The sequence below is a fragment of the Scomber japonicus genome, chromosome 1 (assembly GCF_027409825.1).
Source record: "Scomber japonicus isolate fScoJap1 chromosome 1, fScoJap1.pri, whole genome shotgun sequence".
In the NCBI taxonomy this organism is placed as follows: domain Eukaryota; kingdom Metazoa; phylum Chordata; class Actinopteri; order Scombriformes; family Scombridae; genus Scomber; species Scomber japonicus.
In genome coordinates, this window is record NC_070578.1 from 7256641 (window position 1) to 7280782 (window position 24142).

Here is a 24142-nt window from a genome sequence, read left to right on the forward strand (position 1 = left end):
ATTTGAATTCATGTTGTATTCATGTTGTAAATCTAGTAGGCATCATATGAATTATGGCTCTGTGCATGAAATAACTCACTCATTAGTGGATTACTGGGGAAAAAAGAAAAGAGAATGACAGTGGATGTTTTGTATTTAGTAACTTCTCTGTGTCCTGTTCTTTACCATTTATTTTGTGTTATTTAACACTTCTGTAATTGAGTTATATTATGTGATTGTTATTTGATGCAGGATACAAATGCCCCTGCATATTTAGTGAAATGTGGGGTTCTCCTGTTAGTGTGGTAAAGAAAGGCTTCTTAACAGCAGACAAATCAAAGCTATAAAAAAAGACATTTGAGTGGAGAGATTTATGTAGAAAATGTGGCTACAATAGTGTTATTGATAATTGGTAGGACAGGTTATGAGAGATTAACTTTTTACTATCCTGCCATGCAAGTGGTTGTTCTGGTGTGTTGAGGTGCATGTGCATCATGTCATCAGTCACTAGAGGGCAGTGTTCAGTTTGTAACAGACAGAGCTATATGTCTTCTTAAAAGTACCTTTTATATGTAACAGTCCTGCATGACAAATCCTAAAATGTACGAAAGCGAAAGTAGTGGTTTGGTCCCTCTGGCTGACATATTATTATATATGACATCATTAGATTATTAATAGTGAAGCATCAGTGTTAGAGCAGCATGTTACTGTTGCAGCTGCTGGAGGTGGAGCTAGTTTACACTTATATACAGTTAGATAGTTTAGGGCCCCTACAAAATGTCACTAGATGAATGTGTTAGGTCGTGAAATGAGTTTTTAAACAGGAAAGGAAAGAAGAAAATAATATTCATAATTAAAATATTAGATCATTTGAACCTTTACTGAAACCATGTGAGAAGTTTAGAGTTTTGGTGGAGCTGTTAACAACTCATAGACATCTGAAATGTGACCCCCACTACACACTGCTTATTGTAAGATGCAACAGGTTTTTTGCCATTTCTCTTTCTATATGAAGGGTGAGGGTGTCTTGGTGTTGGTTTTAATTAACAGCTGGACGTGACAAATCCTATTTGCACATAATTATACTAAAGGGTTGGCAGGGTGAAGAAAAAGCAGAGGAATACACAAATAAATATCATAATATATGTCACTTAGGCTTGAGCTAATTGCAAGATAAGTTTTGCAGTCAAATATTTTTTACTGTATTCATTGTTGTTGTTTTTTTACTGATATACTGCAGTTATATCACTTATCTTTAGTGGTATTTTTCTCTTTAACTTCCATTTGTTGACTGTTATGCAGCAAAACACCAAGGCACATTCCTCCTGTGTGTCAGCCTACTCATCAACAAACCTGTTTCATTCCCATTCCTTTAGCATGCAATCTATGGCCTCAGTCGGTTAAAATCAGTCTGCGTTAAGCAATTCCAGTGGATTAGTGAGACTTGTGAGCAGCTGGAGCTCAAATGATGAAATAATGATGTGAGACAATCCAACTTTAGTTCAATTTGAATCCCATTCACTTTGTATTGGCCATTTATTAGCAACATCCAGCCTGATATTTACAGTAGACCTATTTATTATAATACAACAAAACCACAAATTGACTTTATTTTAACCTAAACCCATTAAAATCATCATAACATTTGTGAAGAAAAGGCAAGCAACTTGATTATTGGGATTTTTAATTGGACTACTTTAGAAAATATTGTTTATTACTTATCCATTTGTATTTTTTATGTCAAATTGTGTGAATAATTCAAAGCATAAAGGCCTGACAATGCAACGCACTGTGGATGTTCTCTGCTTTATTTATAACATCTCTCCTCTAACAAACCCCTTAAACACACCGAGAGGTTATTTTCCGAGCGGCACGTGAACGCACCATCCCCCAAAACCTGTCGATCATCGGTCCGCGTCGGTCACCTGATCTAAACTGCGAGTCACGTGACTGATATTCCATCCTCGCCATTTTGCAATGTGGGACAGAGAGGGAGGCCACTTTTTTATGGCTAACGAATAAAACAAAAACAGTTTTATGTGTTGAGGACAAAGAGCGTCGAGCCGTGTTACGTCTCAGTGAGTATATTTTTATTCACTTACAGCCAGGCCGTCACTGATTAACCGAAAACACCAGTAAAATGCCCTTTTTACATTCATGTGTGTCACAGCTAACAGTCTCTCTATGTGTGTGTGTTAGAGACAGAGTGGGTGAATAGCAGGCAGCAAGCTATGAGGCTAACTGTGAAGCTAACAGTAGTAACAGGCTCCTGTTGCCTTTTTGCTCCATTTCTTTCCACACACAGCAGCCTTAACATGTCAGCTGACAGCCGGTAAAGAGGTTATTCGGTGTCTCAGTCTGAGTTACAAGGCTGTGCTCAGACTCATCCTGCTGGGGGACTGAAAGTGGCTGAAATATTTTTAGATCCTGACATAACAGGTGCTCATCTGAGACTGGCTGAAGCACATGATCGTGTCTACAGTCACAGCCACGCTGATGAAAATGTGTCAAGTGGATCACAGAAAGCCAAATTGGACCTTTTTGTGTGATTATAAGTCAGTTATTTCCCATTGTTTTGGTCATCACAGTCATAATATACAGTGTTAAAAGGATACAGTCTGACAAAAGGAGAAGTGGGAGAAAAGGGAACATAAGTTGTGGTCAGAAAGCGAGAAAGAGAAACGAGTGGGACTTGCAGAGATGACAGGAATAAAAACTACTATGGTAAATTCCCTCCAGCTCAGTTTGTAAACACATGCACATGGTGCACGTGTGTGAAAGCTTGTGCATTGACCAGCAGTGGCAGGGTTTATTATGAATGAGTTAAGCTGTCACAAAATGTATGGTTCCCCTTTTCTTCTAAAGAGCCGATTTCCTTACTTAACCATTTGTAACTACTGTGGTCCACAGTGTCAATACTGTCTTTTAATCTATATTTAAAAATTACAAATCTTTCTCATTAACAGGAGTAGAATTGCTTTGCTTTCTAGTGTAAATTTAATACCCATACTGTTATTGAACTGCTTCATTCAACAGACTTGAATCACAAACCAGCTTGTTGATATCAAATGGATCCACTAACTAATGTGATAATAAAGTATTTTTTTTGTAATTCATCAGCAAAGATATCAAACATTCACTGACTCCAGCTTTGGCTGCTTTTGTCTGATTTTAATATTATTGTAGTGTAAGTGAGTGACTTTAATTTTTGGACTTTTGGTCGGAAAAAAATAGCAAATTGAATGTCAATTCTCTGTACATTGATGTATAAGAAGGTCATTGTTAAATTCACTCCAGAACATGAGCAGCTAGAACTTTTATGAAAGAAGCTTTTGTCGTGTGGAGTTAGAAATTTGTGCATATGACATGAAAGCACATCAGGAAGAATACTGAGATTTTGTGCTCTACGAAGTTTGCATATCAACTGTAAAATCAGTCAATCAAAACCTGGTGTAATATGTTGTAGTATTGCACACTAAGGTCTGTATTTTCTGTTGTCTTCCAGGTCATGGAGGAGATCAGCAATGTAGCTGTACTCATCTCACACTCCTCCGCTGCCTCGTCTTCCTCCTCCACGCCGGCAGTACTGGGATCTCACTCACAGTCCCAAACCCAGCAAGCTGTTGTGGAGGATGCCTCCCAGAGTTTTCAGCAGAAACAAGCTGCCGATTCTCTCATCCAGGTCATCGAGAAACTCAGCAAAATCGTGGAGAAACGGCCTCAGCGCCGCTGCTCCTTGGTGGGACAGAAAAGAGTGCTTCAACAGGCTTCCTCTGCAGGGGGAGGACGTGAGGAAGGGACGAGAGGGAGCAGAGGAGGCTCCCCTTTTAAAAAACTTAGGAAGGATTTTAAGGAGGAGGAGGAGGACACAGAGGTGGTGAGATTGGATGTCAGCACAGCTGATGCTGCACTTTCTCCGCTTGTGTCAGGTGACACTAACAATAACAACATCACCTCCACGGTGACAGAGGTAACCAGCAATGCCAACAGCGGTGACAACAAGCGGACAGTGACATGCTATCAGTGCAGCCTGTGCCCTTATCTCTCCCCAACGTTACCCCTGCTGAAAGAACACCTGAAACAACACAATGAACAACACAGTGACCTCATCCTCATGTGCTCAGAGTGTCGATTTACCTCCAGGGACCAAGGTCAGCTGGAGGCACATGTCAGGCTGCACTATGACAACGGGGGCAACCTGAGGAGGGACTCCTCTCCATCTGATACCCACAGCGAGGGAAAAGAAGAGGTTTTGATTAAGCAGGACAGTGACTGGTCTGGGAGCGGAGGCCATGTGGGAACAGACATCACCAGCTCATTGGGCGGCTCTAAGGAGCTGCCACAGAAGAAGAAATGGTATAGCTATGAGGAGTATGGATTGTACCGCTGCCTAATCTGCAGCTATGTGTGCAGCCAGCAGCGAATGCTCAAGACTCATGCATGGAAGCACGCTGGCCTGGTTGACTGCTCCTACCCTATCTTCGAGGATGACGACGGGGCTCCAACAAGAAGAGAGGCCCCAACTGCCAACACTGCTTCAAGCAGAGAGGAAATAGTTGTTCTCTCTCCAGTTGTCCAAGATAAAAGCCTACAAAAGCTCCCCACTGCCTTCAAACTCCAGCTGTGCGTGCCGATGGCTGTTGAGAACAAAAGGGATGTTTTAAATGAAGTTTCAACTCAGACTGGGAGTCTAAAAGTAGAAGAGGAAGAGGAAGAAACTGTATACCCCATCAAAGACCTGACCTCCGAGGAACCCATGGTGGAGGTGCAGGTGACGACAGAGGCGGAGACCGAGGTTGAGATTCATAGTCATGATAATGCGTCTGTCACAGACAGCTTGCTTTCATCAGCTCAGAAAATCATCAACAGCGGTCCAAACAGTGCCGGCCACATCAATGTGATTGTAGAGCGCCTGCCCTCAGCTGAGGATTCAGTCATAGCGACTAACCCACTTCTTCTGAGCCCGGACGTAGACGGGGATAAAACCTTACTGGATGCTGAGGAGGAAGAGCAGGATGATGTGGGAGCTGCACATCACAACAAAGGGGGGGATGAGATGGTCCTCAGCAGCAGTACTGGCAGCCCGGATATTAAACCCTCAGTTGTTATTAGTAGTGATTCCCCACGGGATGAAAACATTCCTCCAGCCGGTCGCAAAAGGACTCATTCTGAGTCTCTCCGCCTTCACTCTTTGGCTGCTGAGGCCTTGGTAGCTATGCCTATGAGGACCCCTGAGCTGCCCACATCCAGCACCAAGGTAAGTCTGAAGACCATTACCTCCCCAACACAGAGTCCGAACACAGGCCAGAAAATGGTAGATGTGACTGCAGCTGGTCAAAAGGCTTCAGAAGTAGGGACAACGGCAGCCCTTTTGGACTTTGAGCTACATGGCGAGGGCAGAGAAGGAGGTTTGGCTTCCCTTGGTCTGGGTGAGGGAGATGAGGAGGGTCCTGCAGCGAAAGCTGGCATCAGCCTGTCTCTGCTCACCGTCATTGAAAGACTCAGAGAGCGCTCTGACCAAAATGCCTCAGATGAGGATATCTTAAAAGAGCTTCAAGATAACGCTCAGTTCCAAAACGGAGGTGTGGCTGGTGTGGTTGCAGCGGATGGAGCTGGGAGCTACGTGTGTAGCATTACAGGAATGGATGGGTTGGTTGCTTCCCCAGACGGAGGTTTAGTGGACTACATCCCAGGCAGTGAAAGGCCATACCGGTGTCGCCTATGTCGCTACAGCAGCGGCAACAAGGGCTACATTAAACAGCACCTACGGGTGCACAGGCAGAGGCAGCCGTATCAGTGCCCCATCTGTGAGCACATTGCCTCGGACAGTAAAGACCTGGAGAGCCACATGATCCACCACTGCAAGACAAGGATGTACCAGTGCAAACAGTGTCCAGACACCTTCCACTACAAGGTGAGGAGACTTTAACCCTCTCATGGAGCATTTCATCCCCCCTTTTATAGGACTTAAATTACAAAAGTTGTATATTATAATTTTGAATCTCTCAAGAAAGCTGGTGTTTATGTTAATCTGGACTAGACTAAGTTTTGCCAAGCCATGTACTTGTCAGGGACATTGTTTAGATATTCACAACAAATATAACACTGGCAGTCCACCACTTTGTTTCCCTAGGCTCACTCTTTGTCATTTTTTACACAGGTACTCATTGTTAAAGAGAAATATTTTCAAGAAACACAAACTGGAATGTAAATATTAAGATAAATCAGTGTTAGGCAATGTACACTAAGCAGTTTATGAGGTACACCAGATGTACTTGTATCCCAGGGGATACGGGATGCCTAACTAAACTCAGCTAACATAACTAAGAAACAGAAATTGTGATTTCATTACAACAATGTCCAGCTGCCCATCAACCAAAGTTAGTTGTTACACATTAACACCACACATTGCAATTGAGTGTGAGTAACTAAATGATAAATGGTTGAAATATATCATAGTAACATAATGAGTAATCAGTTCATAGTTCACTAAAGGTAATGAATAAACTGTTGAAACTGAGAGATGGATAATTAGTTTTACAGTTAGCTAAAAGTAATGGATAAACAGTAGTTAGCTAAAGGTAATGGATAAACAGTTATTAGCTAAAAGTAATGGATAAACAGTTATTAGCTAAAAGTAATGGATAAACAGTTATTAGCTAAAAGTAATGGATAAATAGTAGTTAGCTAAAGGTAATGGATAAACATAGCTAAAAATAAGAGATAATTTTTATCTCTTTATTTTTTTAGAATATTTTAAATCGTTAGCTAAAAGAGAGGGATAATTAATATAGTTAGCTAAAAGTAACAGTTAAACAGTTGAAATCATTAGCTTAAAGTAAAAAATGAACAGTTGCTGTAGTTAACTAAGAATAATAGATAAATAGTCAGCTGAAAGTAAAACAATTATCGTTAGCTAGGAGTTACAGCTTGGTTGTATATTGTATAAAATTTACTGTAACAATATCCACTTATAGGTAATAATAATGCTAAATAACACCCGGTATGTAACCCATTCATAAGCATATATTTGAATGCTGATGATGTAGGGACGTTTGAGCTTTTCTAATAGATCTATGAGGGTAAAAAAAGTTGGAAACTGCCAACCTAGATAAAACTAATGCAGCATGATTCAACAGTCCAGTCATAAATCCTAGCTTCATGAAAATTACAATGTTCAGTTTGTCTTTAATCTGTTTCAGAGAAATGTTGATTTATTTTAGAGGTTGTAGTTTGTGGTGCTGTTACACTGCATGGTTATATGGAGAGGTAATATTTTGTCCAACCCATATAAATTAAAAGTAGAGTAGATATTAGAAACACCTCAGTATAACTCCATTACAATTTTAAAGGATAACGCTGGGCTCTACGTATTTTAAATTTGTTGCAGTGTATTACATATGATGATGGATTTTCGTGAAGACATCTTGAATTGTTCTGAATACCCACGCAGAGAAAAAAATACTCTTAAGATTTCTTTGTCTTTGCTTTGTGTTAAGACAGTAGTGGCTTTTAATTAGGTATGATGATCAGTACTCCTCCCAATGCCCCCCAAAAACAAAAAAAGCATGTGCCTACACGTTGAGACAGTATGCAACTGTGTAAAATCGATCCACATCTCTAATGTAATGTTTACTATGACTATGTCTCTCCTGCCTCCACATCTGCTTCGTTCCTTAGCAACCAAATCAGTAAAGTTGACGTAAAGCCTAAAAAGATAACTCAAATGTACCTGTGTGAGGTGATACACCTTGTCAGTGAAAGATGAAAGTTGGAAGAGACTGTTGCAGAGCTCCAGTAAGTTTGCCTCGGTTTGATGATAAAGGCCAAGGAGAAAACTATTGATTCCACTGCTATCATGGGACTCCAGTGCTGATCTGCAGCTGAGATTATTAAGTTCATCCTATTATCCAACAGATTTGGAGTTGGGAGAAGAAAGTTTCTAATTGTGAAGGGTGAAGGCTGGCCTACCCCTATGATATATGCTCCAGAGGTGGTATTACTGTGTCAAAATGCCTATTAAACCTGCAGAATACATCACTGAGCTCTCTGCACGTCAATCAACACTCTGACACAGTCTCAAGGTTTAGTGAACTGTCCCTCAAAGATGACAAGGACCTGAAAAACTGCCATTTGTCATAGAATATTAAAGTATAAGACAATTAGTCTGTTTTTTTCTTTAACCTTGTGTGCTGTACCTTTTTAAAATGTAGCTTCTTATTTCCATGAGGCCTGAAATTGAACATCCTGGGTATTTATCCAATTTACCCTTTCTAAAACAAACAGCCTCTCTTATCTGCAATTAGTCTTATTTGCCTGGTTTTGGTTCTGCTAGCAAGAACTTGGCTGGTTAAAAAGTATGTTTCAAAAGGCTTTTTTAATATCAGCTGAATATATTATCATTTATGTTTTTTCCTGATACAGAGTCAGTTGAGAACTCATGAAAGAGAGCACCATAGCTTCAGTGGTGACGTGGTAGCCCTCACATCAGTCAATGAAACTGTGGCCACGGTGGAGGACACTGAGCGGGTAACAGATGAAGGTAGGAAAGATTTTTATGGCGTCATTATATTTAGATATGCTAAGATTGGTCTAGAAAATGAAATGGGCTTGCTGACACTCTCCTCTCTCATAAAAGCTTTGCTTCCATGCGACAGTATCTACCGTTCCATTCTGTTTTACGAAGGTTGTACACTATTTAATTTGTCCTTTTGATGCAGAATGTGGTGTGCAGAAGATGTTCAAGTGCGATGTGTGTGACTATACAAGCTCTACGTATGTCGGGGTGAGGAACCACCGGCGGATTCACAACTCTGACAAGCCTTATCGGTGAGTTTTTGAAAAGGCTGTAACAATGCACCACTATCACCAAGCTGCAAGTACTCATACAAGTCACTGACCAAACCTGAGTAAATGAAATGTCCTGAACAGGTCCTGAACAAAGCCTTTAAATTAAATCATGTTTGACATTTATTATATCTGATTATGAAGTATTAAATACACTTAACTAAATAATCCTTTTGAATTCCTTATAAAATGAATTTAACTTTTGACTATCTTCTTTACAAATCCTACTTCAATTAAATCTGTGGTTAAAAATTGTTGAATATTCTTAAAGTGTCAGTTCATAGTCAGTGAAAATCTCTACACTATGTCCCTGCCATGTTTGTTCCCATGTGAGTTCCTTTTCTCTAAATTGTCCAGTAGGTGGCAGTATATACATGAGAATAACCAAACCAGTGCAGAGATTTCACAGAGTGGGCACAATCACATTTTCTCACACGGCACCTACACTGTGTCTCCTCCACACTCTGTATTAACACTTGGCCTTTGTGTTAACACATAGCTAGCTGCCGTGAGGTGTGAACACATATGGGTGTTTGTGCCAGCTCTCATGATGGTACGCGGTCGCTTGTGCTCTAAGGTCAAATGTCTGTACAAAAATACACACAGGATTTCTTTCTTCTCTGGAAAAGGTTAGATGGCATCTAATTGCTGTTTCTATATGCTGTTTTCAGCCAGAACGGTCAAAGTGGAGTTATGAAAAATGTTATGATTGAATATAAATATTCCAAGGAGTGTGTTTGAATAGGTAAGGATTGAACAAAGTGAGTTTAATGTCTAAAAGAACTTCAACAAGGACTGTAGTTATCTTATCTGCACCCTTTTGGGGCTCTCATCCTTGAGCTTTCACAAGTCTTCTTGCCTTATATTTTGTGGTTTTAGGGTGTAATTAGAATAGAATACAATGTATTTTCACTAGATTGGAAAATATCTCCTGGCTCAGCAAAACCTTAGAGCTGTAAAAGATCTTGAAACAAGAACAATTGTGGTAACAACATATATGGTATGATATACCTGTATTGGTTTTGTTATTTATGTAGTGTTAAGATGATGGATATCTATGTTGAACATGGTCAAAGTTTGGTCACTTTGAGATGAACTTATGTAGAAATGCTCCCTGCAAGTAAATATAAGATAATATATAACGTAAAATTGTGTTTGCAAGATTTTTGGTTCCCTTTTTTCCAATATAAAATGTTGATTTGGCTCAGAATAACAAGACTTGGAGATATTTTTGATAGACAAAGGCACCCCACAACTCCTCACAGAGCTCAGCGTCTCAAACTGAGGAAATAAAGGATAAGATCTGCCTGTCAGGATGCTTAAGGCTAATTGTGTACAGTTCACTTGGTTTCATCTTGGGCTTGCCAGGTATTTTGCTGGCAATGGAAACTATTCTAGGCTGTTGACTTCTAAAAATCCTGATTTTCAGGTGACAAGGTAAATGCTAAAACTCTCAATCAGGGATTTGGTTAATCAGTATTTTCAGAAAAGCTCAATTGATGATCAGAGCTCTACCAAGGAAACTGTTTCAACAAACTGGCTATCAAATGCAACAGGCACTGCTTGCCGAAAAATATTTCCATCCCCTTATCAACATTAATCTCCAAATTGCTGCTATTTACATTAAGCCTGAAAAGCTTATGTTTGAGCCAAATACTCAGTTTCCCTGAAGGGGTCTGTTTTCTGCAGAGGGCCGCAGAAGAACATATTTACTCAATTTATTCAAACACATTTGCAACATGGAATTCTACACATTTATAGATTTACATTGTGCACCTGAATGGATTAATATCAATTGTGTCAGAAAAATATTTTTTTCTACTGCTTTGGATCTGTACTCCAGCACATTTGAATTGAAATAAAGACTATGAGGTTAAAGTTCTGACTTTCAGCTTTCAAGTGGATGATGACAGGGCCACAGTTCTGCATTATTTTACACTCAGTCTGGATGTAAACATCCTCAAATGAATGCTGAAAATCAATGGTTTACCCTCATAAGTCATTATTTCATTTAATATTTAATGTGCTGTTCAGATCCATCGTCACTCTCCATGTACTTCATTCACATTCACCGCACTGTACTTACAAGTAGTAAAAACATTGGGTCACATGTACTGTCTCTGGTCTGTCGCTTCAACAAAACTGTTATAAATGTTATGTGTGTGCACTGTGCAGTGTGTCTTTAGTTGGCTGTAGCCTAGGAGGTAGAGCATGAGGGATGTCTGTCGAGTAATCGGAAGACTAGCAGTCGAGCAGGCTGGCACCCTGCATGGGAGCCTCTGCCATCAGCATATGTGTGACTAGAAAGGTGCTATATAAGTACAGTTCATTTACGATTTACCATTCAGGCACAATTAAACAATAATAAACAAACATTAGTTGCTGTGTGTCTGTGTGTACCTGTAGTTATGAGACATATGTAGCTGTATGTTAATTATTTCAGTTAAAGGCTTCATGTGGGAACATTACTTACATTACTCCATTACAATGGACTTGGAGCCATAAAGAACTATGAGCTATGGTTAAGGTAAACTTAAAAAAGGGAGTTAGATGTATGAAAGTAAAATGATTTATATAAAGCAGTATAAGAACATGCATGTTGAATAATTTCTGTGTGCTGATACCTTACTATGCCCCTGGGTCAGCTCTGCTACTGCATGAATATTGTTCATTTAATTTAGGGATTAATGACACCTGATGAGATGGGGGGAGCAGACTGCAAAATATAGAAAGGATACTGCTGAATTATTGATAAAGTTTTGTTATTTTTGAAAGTCAGTTGAAGAATATCTTTATTTAAATCTTTTTGAAATACCATTGTTGACTTTGGATCTGCGGTGGCTTAGTGTTTGGATTGCGTGCCGTCAAACCCGCTCAAACAGTGGCTGAATGCTGAATGTGGGAAACATTGGAAGCCATTATATCAAGTCAAAAAACTCCACCAAGACTAAGAAGAAACACGCACTGTTTGCATTTGAAAAGAGGAACACACCGAAGCTGATAGATTGGGCCGGTCATGAGTAAATGAATCCACATACTACACTATTAATGCTTTGTCGGGATGTTTGATGAACATGAACTTGCAAAAAGAAATTATGATGGTGGTTTGGAAAATGGAATGTAAATATCTGGCAACCTGAGCCAGGCTGTGGAAATGTGTTTGTGCAGCAAAGGAGGTTGACAGTATTTAAGTATATTGTTAACTGCTATTTGAAACTGTATGAAAAATGTATGCAACACACAACCTAAAAATAAACGTTCATAATGAAGATTAGAAATATGACTGACAACACTGAGACCTCTGCTGAGGCAGAAGTAGTTAAAAACTAAGATCATGCACAAGAAGTGAATGAAGTAAAACTGGTGGATGGTAGAAATGTTCATCATGTCACTGAAAATTGGGAAGCGTTTAATCAAGCTGTCAATGATTTCAATAATGGTCATCAGTCTGTGCAAATGCTCTTATCAGAGGAGGATCATGTGGGCTGGTGTGAGTCAAGAATACTTAATTTCAAATGCTTTGTGAAAGAGGTTGAAGTATGGAAAAGAGAACAAATTGCACATCAAGGATTGATCCCCCCCCCCCAGGACAGCATTTCTAATATGTCATCAAAAGGATCAAAGGCCTCCTCCTCAGTCTCCTCAGCATTTAAAAAAGCAGCTGCTGCTCTGCCAGTTTCAGCTGCTGCATTGAAGGACAAACATGTACTGCAACTTCAAGAAGCTAAAGTAGAACGAATGAAGCTGGACATAGAAATTGCAACATCGATTGCGAACATAAAAGTTCTCTTAAGACTTTAAATGGATGATAAAACTAGAGGTCAGTCATCTCTCTGACTCCCAGAAATGAATACACACCTCAGGTTCGAGGGGGGCATCTCCCAACCTCAAGCTTCAGCTTTTTTAACAGACGTTCAATGGGATTGAGATCTGGACTCAAGGCATGCCACTTCAGAACAGTCCAGTGGTCCACTCTTGAGTGCTTTTTGATGTATGTTTGGGGTTATTATCCTGCTGGAAGACAGCTTTCTGTCACACTTGGTGAGATTTACCAAAAAGCTCTGATTTTGTTTCATCAGTCCAAAGTACAGGTATGCATCTTTACTGCCCCCACGATTCGATTACGGTTCACCAGTCTACGATGCGATTATACAATGCATCAAGATGCATGTTCTTGATGCATCGAGATGCATTACATCCTCAATTTTCTATATTACCACACATGGCTTTTTCATCAATTAACACAAACGGTCAGATAAATATGCACTCTTTATTTAGAAAGCTGCTTTAAAATTCAGATGTAAACAAATGTCACATGTTTTGTTACATTAAGTTGTAAAGAAAAATAATTCTAGGCCAAGCCTACCAACATGTGTGTGAAATTAAAGCGCAAAAAAAATGCATTTTTCCACCATACAGTAGCTCCAAGCGCACTCTATGAACGTGGCAAACATGACTCTCAGAGTCTGAACACAGCAGACACATCGTCTGCAGCACTTGAGTGATGCTCTGCACTTCCCTTCTTTTCACATCTCCTCCTCCGATCTTTGGCTGGGCTGGGTCAGTAGGTTTCTTTCCGTTGTGACCAGAGGCTAACATAAGCTCAGCGTGCCATCGGCTAATGTGGTTCCTCATATTAGTGGTGTTACCCAAGTATTTGATTTTAGCATGGCAAGTTTTACAAATAGCATGGGTCTTGCCCACTTGTCGTCGCATCCCAGGAATTTCATAAAATCCGAAATGTTCCCAGATGTCCGCTTTTAAGTTGTGTGGATTTTTTATCGCACTACCGCTACTGCTTTCCTTCGCCATGTTAGATGTTGGGTTTACTGTGCTCGTGCACGCGCGAACGTCCGTCGTTCACTCACAATAGAACTTTATTGTCCAGCAGAAACGCAAACAACAATCACCCATGACCCCCCCCCCCCCCCCCCCCCCCCCCCCCCAAGTAAATGGGGTCTTCCACCATGGAGCCCATTTTCATTCAGACAGCATGGTGCGTCTTGAAACAATTGTACTTTAAGATCAACAAGGATCTGTATCTGTAGTTTTCCTTGGTTCTTTCCTGACCATTCATACAATCCTTCTGTTCAATCTCAGACAAATGTTCCTCTTGCAACCACGTCCAGAGATGTTGGCTACAGTTCCATGGGACTTTAAACTTCTTAATATTATTGTCACAGGAACATCTAGCTCTTTGGAGATAGTCTTATAAACTTTATGTTGACCTGTATATTGAATGGTCTACAAACATGCAATGTTAAATACTGTATGGTTAGATATGAATGTTGAATAGTTTCCATGTGTTTATGCATTGCTCTGCCCTTGGGACAACTTGGCTACATCATGAATATTGTTTATTTAAGTAAGGGATTTATTATTAACCTTTACTTCTACAGAAAGAGGCCATTGAGAGCATGCTCATTTTCCAGAAAATAAAAACAGTATTTACAGAATACAAATTCAAGGTAACAAACCAGATCTACAGCAGACATACGAATAGAGACAACATTCAACCAAAAACATTAACATAATTCGTAGAAAACGCATCCCAAAACTGCCAGATGTTTAAAAAAATATTTAAAAGCCAAATGTTCAACCTTAGTACTAACCAGGGTTTTCCAGGTATTCAAGAAGAAGCCAAACTGAACAGGACAGTTTAGTTTAGTCAATCCAGAAACCAAGATATTTCTAAGAGGATACTCTTAAACAGCATACATTTAGTCTTATCTGAGTTTAACAGTAATTTAAGTCAATTTAAAGTTGTAGAAAAGTATTATTTTGAAGCACTTGAGCAGCAGAGGGTGCTAAGGTATAGAGCAGGGGTCTCCAAACTATTCCACAAAGGGCCAAGTGGCTGCAGGTTTTCATTCCAACCAAGCAGGAGCACACCAGACTTGATTCATTTAATCAGCTGATCTCAGTCTTCAGACAGCTGATTGGTCAAATGGTGTGCTCTTGATTGGTTGGAACTAAAACCTGCAGCCACATGGCCCTTTGTGGAATAGTTTGGAGACCCCTGGTATAGAGAATAGCGTCATCTGCATATAGATGAATTGCACTGATCCTAAGGTTTTCTCCTAATTCATTGATAAAAATTGTAACTAAAAGTGGTCCTAAAATAGAGCCCTGTGGTGCACCTATGTTCACATTCATAAAACTGGACTGGTAGCCATGAGCTGCAGTGACTTATCATTTGCATTGCTTGCTATCAATCACCCTTAAACAGTCCTTTACTGAATGTGAAAATTGTTGAAAGCCACTATATATAGTCTCTGAAGGGATGAAACCCTAACAGTAGAACATGAAGGCCAACCACAGACAAATGCTCATGTGGTTATCGAATGAACATTACAGGCATTGAAACTCACCACTACTGCAATCAAAAAACACAAAACATGTAAATGCTCAAGATTCATGCTTAAAATATGAACATAAGACTTACCAGAAAACCAGAGTAAGTGTACTGAATGTAGCAACTGGATTTACTTTGGTAAATCTTGTGGCAACTTTTCTGAATACAGATATTTTTGTGGAATACACAGATTCAGATACTTTTGTGTAACATCTCTACTAAATACAGTGCTTCCACATTGTGCTGTCGTCCTCTTTAAATCTTTCAATCTCTGCTATAAACAGCGTCTATAATCTGTAAATTCACTTCAGTTTCCTGCAGGCAAAGCCATTTTATTCTTCAGATACTACAGCACAGTGAATACACACGGACGTGTTTGTGATGATACAGAAGCTATTTGTTCTCCCTTTGCGTTCCAAATGATCCACAGGGGGACATGGTTGGAATATTAAGATGTGGAGTTATATTAACCCATGTATCAGAAAAGTTTCTGTAACAGTAAAATAACAAATTTGACCCGCAGACTAGTGAACGTGCTTACATTTCCAATTTTTCGTACGAATTAAAATATCTGTTGCGTTCATAATTAGGCGTAACTCAAATTTCTAAGCTGTATTTGCATGAGTAATGCTTAATCTTATTTAGTCTAAATAAAATAAATCCAGCAATGTGCTGTAAGACTGTTTGTTCTAAATAGATTCTACTTGTCTTCAGTTTGTCAAATGTGTCTTGTTGATATTCTGGGCACAGTAAAGCTCACATAATAAAATGCAGCTCTCTTTGTTTGTCTGTCACTGTATTTCTATGCAGTAGGTCCGTGGGTTAAGTGCAGCCTCTGTCTACAATCTTTGTACAGCATTGCCTCTAAGCAGCTAAAAAGCCAGTTTTCATCTTTCAACCGCAACATCTAAAGTGCAACAAAGTCGAAAATGTAATTTCTTCTTTTTTCTTGAAGTGGCTTTTCCCTCTGTGTTTTTGCTGTAAATCCCCCATGTCCCTTCAGGCCACAAGTAAAAAGAAGCAACACACTGACCTCAAAGAGCAGCTTGTTAAACTCTCTCCATGTCCTCTCATCTTTTGCCTCTCCTCTCTCTCTCTCTCTCTCATCACCAGGTGCTGTAGCTGTGATTTCGCCACTACCAACATGAACAGTTTAAAGAGCCACATGAGGAGGCACCCTCAGGAGCACCAGGCTGTGCAGCTGCTGGAGCAGTACAGGTGAGAGACATCAAACATGCATCCTCGCCACAGAGAGAGATGATATGAACCTGCCGTGAGTCCATGTGGGGCCTGAGCCTGCGTGTGACCAAAGCAGTGCCATCCTCATGACTTTCAAGGCTCCTGATTGGTGGATTGAGAAAGTGAATTGGAGTGTATATTCTGTCCTCCTTAAAAGGTCAGGTATATTCAACCCTGATTTGCATTTGAGTGGATGGTTGAGCTCAGATCTTCAGTGGTAAAATAAAGAGAAGGTAAACATGACCACAGCCCAAGAGGGCCGTGATGATGCACAAATCAATACATCAGTCTCTATATCAGTGTCTGATGTGGAATTGCTTTGAATAACTTTAAACCAAATAACACACACGTACGAAAATAGTTTGACTTCTAGATCGACTGAACTGAATTCATTATAAAATTACAATTAGGCACTGGTCTACTCCAAGCCACTGGTGCTCCGGGTGTAAATTTCAGAAAAAAGAAGTATCTGGCTTTTTTTTATCATTAGTCTCTTCCATTTCTCTAGCTGTTCGACATGACAGCAGTTAACAAGGAATGACTTTATACCTGCTCAAAGGAGGTGTTAAGTTTAAGTTATCTCTTAATTGGCTGCAGACTTTGGTGCACAATGCTGGTGGAGTACCACTTCAGTTTCCACTGTCATAACAGGGTTTTGACTGTGGATTAGAAGCAAAAGATTTAATCTATTTTGAATTAAGTTTCATCATTCAGAAACATTTTATAATATGTCATACTTTATCTTCGTGTGTGCTGTTGGTTTGAAATTGAAATCACTGATAGTTGGACTGGCTTGTGGTACCAAAGGGGCCTGACTGATGGAATTAGTGCTTTTATTGCCAGTTGATTTTCTTTAATTCATTGCATTGATTGGATGTGCTTCATTTTGCTTATTCATATTTCTGACTGTTGAAGCCTTCAATAGGCAGGAATCAAAAATATACTTCTAAAGAAGCTCTTTAGTCTGTTGTCTGTGCACGTTTGGAAAGCATTGTAACAGCGTCACACATCAGCCTGTTGGATTACAGCCTGTTCTCATGAGATCATGTCCAGTCTGCTTCATCTTCATCCTGAATGTAAATGAGACTGCCAAGTTCTTCAGCGGATAATTGCTACCTCAAGAATTTGAACTGTTCATAAAGAAAGTATCCATAATTCTATTAGTTTTTGACAAATACGGTCTCCATCCTGCTGTAAATCCTTTCTCCTCTCTCTCTCCACCTCTTGTCTCTGTCTCTCAAACTCAGTCTCCCCTGTGGAGTCTTGAGTCGGGGATGATTCCTCTTGATAGAAAGTAGGAGCCGGATTAGTCGAACCTCTGTGAGCATATTAAATCAACTTAGACTTGATCCTCTCTCACTTGTTTTGCTCATCTCGCTTCTTCTCCCCCTTTTTTCTCCAGGTGTTCTCTGTGCGGCTACGTGTGCAGTCACCCTCCATCACTCAAATCCCACATGTGGAAGCACGCTGGAGACCAGAACTACAACTACGAGCAAGTTAACAAAGCCATAAATGAGGCCATCTCCCAGAGCAGCCGGTAAACATTACTGTAACTCTGCTTTCTTTCTGCTTTTTCTGTATTTGCAAATAGAAACTACATCAGAACTGGAACTAACTAGTATTTAAAAACCCTAAATGTAATTACAAGTTAAATATATTTTTGGAACTGGACAGTCTTTTATAACCCCTTTTTCTTTCCTTTTGTCCACACTACAGGGCACTAAATAATCTAAGTCAGTTATGGCACTTTTCCACTATATAGTTCTAGCATAGCTCGACTTGTTTTTTTTTTTGCGTTTCCATTAGGGATGGTACCTGGTACTTTCTTAGTACCTGCTCTGGTGAGGTTCCAAGCCGAGCTGATACTAAATGTGATGTCAACAGACTGCCCATTATATGCAGTAGGTCATTCTGATAGATATTCCCTACCTGACAGTGTGTCCTACCCATGGTTTTAGCACGATATGATCCACTTCGGCAAGACGATAGACTATCCTGTAGATCCATTTCGGCAAGATAGACTCTCCAGGGTAGGTTACAATTATGGGCGGGTCCTCTGTGAACTGTCAACGCACTGCACATGTGCACATCGTGTAGGTAGGTCATTCTGAGAGGTAGGTTACATTATCAGAACACCGGCAACAGCATTACAGCCATTCAGCAATTTTCTTGGTTTTTGTGTGACAAAAAGCCACACAACAGCAAATACACCATCGCCTCCATGTCCTCCATTGCTTATGTGTTTTGTGTCGTGTATAAAACAAAGCCGTGCTATGACGACCCAGGCGGGGAGTTCCGGTCCTCTGAAATGAGGCCAACACGGAAGTAACTTAGAACTGCATTCTAGCAAAAGGCCACCAGGGGGCGACCGTTTTGGTGTCAAAAGGACTCCATACAAGTCAATGGAGAACTCACCAACTTCTCACTTGATTTCTAACCTCCAGTAAATGTTTTCAAAATGCGTTTATGCGTTTATTTTATATTTGACGATAAAGCAGGGTATGCATTAGGGCGTGGGTACGTCGTGATTGACAGGTTGAATGCCCTATGTCCTTGAGATCTACCCCTCGCAACCTATTGCAACCTCCCCGCTCTGCCCATGGCCCCGCCTCATGCCCATATAAGTAGAATCTGTGTTTTTATTTTTCCCATCATGCACCTGAAATTTTCAAGATGGCACTGCCTAGATTCGAAACTATTGGCTTCCGAGCAGCAGTCCACAAACCAATGGGTGACATCACGGATGTTACGTCCATTTCTTTTATACAGTCTATGTGACGACCCCGCCCACGTTGAGTAGGTACTTTTTCGTAATGGAAAAGGTCGTTCCTGGAACCAAACCAAGTCGAGTCCAGCCGTGTAGTGCTAGAACTGTATAGTGGAAAAGTGCCACTAATGATGGTATATGCAATAAAAATGGAAATATCCTGACTATCCAACACATCCTCATAATTAAACAACAGTATAAGTCTTAAATTCAGCCAGCAAAAAGTAACCTATAGTTACGTTTAGGCCATCTGGTGGTGATAGTAATGGAGAGACAGCACTGTGGTTAAGGTTGGGTTAGATTTTGAGGCACAAAAACCACTTGGTTAGGATTTAAGAAAGATCATGGTTTGAGTTAAAATGATCACATGAAAAAGTTATGCAACATTTGTTGTCATGGCAACAGTAAATACCGCAAGCCATCAAGACTCAGCTCCTCCTACTAAAGCAAAATGGCCTACTGTCACAGCAGCTACAACCCATCTGTGGTGAGTTTCAGTTAGCACGCTTCAGCAGCCAAGATGCCACCTAAACGCTCTAAAGTGTGTCTACACTACACACCTCTTACACCGGATAAAAGCAAGTGCACAAAATGTGTAATGGGTATCAAATGAAGTATTCATGGTATCAGTATCATTTTAAGGGTACTTTATTGGTACTGGTATCATAATTTTTTTTAAACCATGCCAAGCCCTTATGATGTAGTTTTTCTTGTGAGGACTGGCTGGAATATCTACACACTGAAATTAAAGCTCCCATGTGAAATGGTGATGTTTTTACTAGGCAGATAATTCAAAAACCACATAGCCACATACAAAATTACATTATCACCTAACCAATGTGCATCTCTGTCAAGAGATGCCAAAATTAATTTAAATAAAACATAATACATTATATTGTATTGTTTAACTGGAAGAATGTGGCTCCTGAAACGTAAGCCATCAGGCATAAACAGGAGACATCACTCTGTTGAAGTTTTGGGAACTGTTTAAAATCGTAGTGTAGGGGTTGAGCATAGCTCAGCGGGTAGCGCACCCGCCCCATGTCTTGAGGCTACAGTCCTCGTTGCAGGCGACCCCGGTTCGAATCCCGAGCCGAGCGGTCTTATCCTGCGTGTCATTCCCCCTCTCTCTGCCTGTTTCCTGTCTCTCTCCACTGTCCTGTACATTAAAGGCAAAAAACGCCCGAAAAAATATACTTTAAAATCGTAGTGTAATGTTACAAAATGGAGTTTCTGGCTTGCCGACAGCACACAAACCTGACAACTGCCATGTTTAATTTTGGCCTGTTGTGAAGTTACTTACAAGATTAACGTTCATTAGCAACAGCTGATATGATCTGCTGGCGGCAACGTTTGACATTTTAACCGGAGAAAGCGACGGTCACTGTCAGCTGAAAATGAGAAGCTGCTACCTGAACGGTTTGTATTCATCTCTTTGCTGTTAAGGAAAACAGAGGAGAGATAACAGATTTGTCAATGTCAGAGTTCAGCGAATCCGTGGATTTTGAGCCGATTCAGTTTAGCTGATACAGATCTTCTCTTTATTTTTTAATTTGCTGTCATAAGCTGCCTTACAACTATGCACTGCATCATAGAAATGAATTGTGGGTCTTTAAGTTCACTTTTAGTTCAAAAGAGCTGTCAAAGGCAAAAAGGTGAGATCATTTAAAATGTTCAATATGTGCAGAAAAACAGGCACTAAATGGCACCTGGATCAGCAGCTACTCACACTGTTTTCACTATCATGTTTTCAGTGCTTGCAGCATTAAATATGTCACATGTCGTAGGGTAAGTTAGTAAAGTAACTACAGTATAAGTAAAACAACATAAGCCATTTTACTTTTTAAATGTGTGGCGAAACATTAAGAAAAACTCAAACAGTGCTCAAAGAAATCATTTTATCTTGCTCCCTCTCCCATTATGTCTTTCCTCAGTGCTCCTCAGAAGTTGTCAGCAGTTCTGGAGTCAGTGGCAGAGCGTCGTGCAGTGACCCAGCCCTCACAGGACAAAGCCAAGAGCCCAGCAGAGCCGCTGCCAACACCCACAATAACACCACCAACGACAACAACAGCAACCCTGGCTGCAGACAGCTCAACAGGCCCCCCTGCACCCACTACAGATCCTTCCCAGTGGTCAGGTGAGTCTCCAAGCCCCCAGGGGAAGGATCCAGTACAGCCCCATTCCCAGGGCCAGACACGCACAGGCCAGGCCCCTGGCCCAGGCATGGAGTATTGCGTGCTTCTGTTCTGCTGCTGTATCTGCGGCTTCGAGTCCACCAGTAAAGAGCGGCTGATGGATCACATGAAAGAGCACGAGGGAGACATCATCAGCATCATCCTCAACAAGGAGCAACAGCAGCAGCAGCAGCAACCAGAGCCACAAGCTAGCCTGCAAACAGCAGAGTGAGAGCTGCTCTTCCTCTGACACTGCTCCTCTTACAAACCATCCGCTGCCCATAAAAGTATTTCATGATGTTTCTTTACCTCAAAGTGGATATCAAGGTGTTACCATTTCACCATTTTACCATAATGGTAAGGCTTTTATTGTCATTTCTCCGAATGTTTTCTGGCTAGGTGGGTTGTCGTGTCAAAAAGGGTAACAACTGGTGAGGCTGTGATAACAACTGTCCAACCTAGACACCTTGAAAATGAATGAAATGTCTTTGACTAAAAGGAATGTTAAAAAAAAGAACAGTTGGCATCTGTCTCAAATAATTTGACATTGAAGAGACACTTCTGTAGGGAGTGATTTTTGATTCCGAGGGACACTTCAGAGCTCTAATCCAAGTTAGATATTTCACTTTACAGGGACAAGTTCATACCTCACAAAAACCACACAATCCCTCATGAGAAATTGAGTAAAATTCACATATTTTCCAGTATAATTCATGATATCGACCACAAGGCAGCTCTTTTATTGCTACTGTAATATTTAATGTATTTAATCTGACACCGTTTGGGCTCTAGCCAAGTTAAGGAGGTACGTGTGCAAATTCACCATTGCCTAAAAAAAGGGCATGTATCACAGCTTGAATATGATTTAATATTTATCAGTTTATTTGTATGCATGTAAGTTTCCGTTCAGCCGGTTTAAAGAGGCAATGGTTTATTATTATTTGCTGTTTTTGTTTGTTTGTATGAGTGTATTTTTTTAAATTGTTCTGATCATTTATAATTAGCACCTTTTTTAGCAGAGAAAGGAGGAATCGGTTCTTAAAGGTTGACCAGAGAAAGTAGAAATTGGTCTGCAATGATTGTAGTCTACCAGCGACAGAGGTGTTAGTTAAGAAGTGCAAGGTATGTTGACTAAAAGGAATGATAGATGATTTTTTGAAAAAGGGAAGTTGGCATAGGTAATCAGTTCCAGGGTTATTTTAATTGAAAGGTGCCTCGATATATGAAAGCGGTAATATGATGTACAGAATCAGTCACACCTGTTTTCACCTGTGATTGTGGTGCTAGGCTCACTTTAAGAGTATCGTTATGAAAGAGTTATAGTCCGTTTTTATAGCCCATGCGATTTATCTTGTATATAATAACATTTTTTATATAACCTTGTTTTTGTCAGTGTTTTTAAAATACAAACTTTCTAGTGTCAAACACGAGTTGAAATGACGAAACATGCCTGAAAAAAGGAGACGTGGATGTTGATAATAAAAGTTTGTGAGGCGACACGTTCTCAAGGTTTCTTGTTGATTGACAGGATGCAGGAGTGTAACACAATTACTGCAGTTCTCATATGAAAACACTCGACTCAGCGGAATGTAATAAGGGTAGAGCAGAAAGTTGGATCAATGAAGGCTTGTTTGCTGTGATGGATTGCTTCATGAATGGCAGCAAGTTTCTTTTTTTCTGAAAGGAGGAAAATTGAGCTCTGATTTCTCAAATGATGCTGAGTATGTGCAAGAATGTCAAGACGACTGTCAAGGATTTAACTGTGTAGTCACTTGGTTGCATGTTAGAACCGTTGACTGTGTATCAATATCAATGACAAGTATCCAGTTCTTACTGCTCTGCAAAAGTGAAGCCAAAAGATCTCCTTTCCAAGAGTTACCATCTTGCTTGTGTGACTACATTTGGAGCCAGACTATGTACAGTAGATTTGGGTAGCAGGATGATGACAGACAGGACATGCCCCCTTAGCTGTCCTGCCACCTGACGGAGTTCTGAGAGTGGCTATCAAATCCGTCAATCATGATGTCACGCCCCCTTTTTAATATAATCAAATAACTTATAATATAATAAACAAACTTATCCAAAAAATGACCACTTGGAAAACATCAGCTTGATAAGAACGTCAAAAAATGACAGATATTATATTTGGGGAAAATGTATTTGGTATGTACTTTGATATATTTAGTTTGGTTCATGTTCCATCCACTAACATGGAGGGGGTGGGATTTATGACTTATACTGCAGCCAGCCACTGGGGGGCGAATGAGATGTTTTGGCTTCACTTTTGGGAAGCTGTCATGACGTCCATCCTTATCCATATGCAGTCAATGGTTAGAACCCAGAGGTGTTCAGTAAATTTAAACACAAATCTTTAAACTCAACTGACTGCTGAATTAACATCATCACTGACTGAATCTGTAGCTTTTAGCTGCGTAGCTCCACTGACTTACAGACGGCACACAAACCCGACAACTGCTACATTTAATTTTGGCCTGTTGTGATGTTACTTACGAGATAAATGTTCATTAGCAACAGCTGATATGATCTGCTGCTGGCAACGTTTGACATTTTAACAGGAGAAAGCCACAGTCACTGTCTGACTGCTGAAAATGAGAAGCTGCTACCTGAACATTTTCTACTCGTCTCTTTGCTGTTAAGGAAGAGAAAGGAGAGATTACAGATTTGTCAGTGTCAGAGTTCAGCGAATCCATGGATTTTTATCAGCTTTAGTTTAGCTGATACAGATCTTTTCTTTTCTTTTTTAATTTGCTGTCATCAGCC

At 40.2% G+C, this 24142-nt stretch overlaps 1 protein-coding gene across 1 annotated transcript; it reads left to right on the forward strand.

Moving 5' to 3' along the window:
• Positions 1–1969: 1969 nt before the first annotated feature.
• znf507 (zinc finger protein 507) lies at positions 1970–23412 on the forward strand. The gene is made up of 7 exons (XM_053317990.1): positions 1970–2057; positions 3485–5893; positions 8404–8521; positions 8700–8808; positions 16295–16399; positions 17823–17957; positions 21122–23412. The coding sequence occupies exons 2-7, from the start codon at positions 3488–3490 to the stop codon at positions 21591–21593; spliced, it is 3345 nt and encodes a 1114-aa protein (XP_053173965.1). The 5' UTR covers positions 1970–2057; positions 3485–3487; the 3' UTR covers positions 21594–23412.
• The last annotated feature ends 730 nt before the right edge of the window (positions 23413–24142 follow it).

Coding starts and splice junctions, on each gene's coding strand:
- znf507 (XM_053317990.1), top strand. CDS start 3,488: ATGGAGGAGATCAGCAATGTAGCTGTACTCATCTCACACTCCTCCGCT. Junction 8,809..16,294: donor AACTCTGACAAGCCTTATCG/GTGAGTTTTTGA, acceptor TCTCATCACCAG/GTGCTGTAGCTGTGATTTCG. Junction 17,958..21,121: donor GCCATCTCCCAGAGCAGCCG/GTAAACATTACT, acceptor GTCTTTCCTCAG/TGCTCCTCAGAAGTTGTCAG.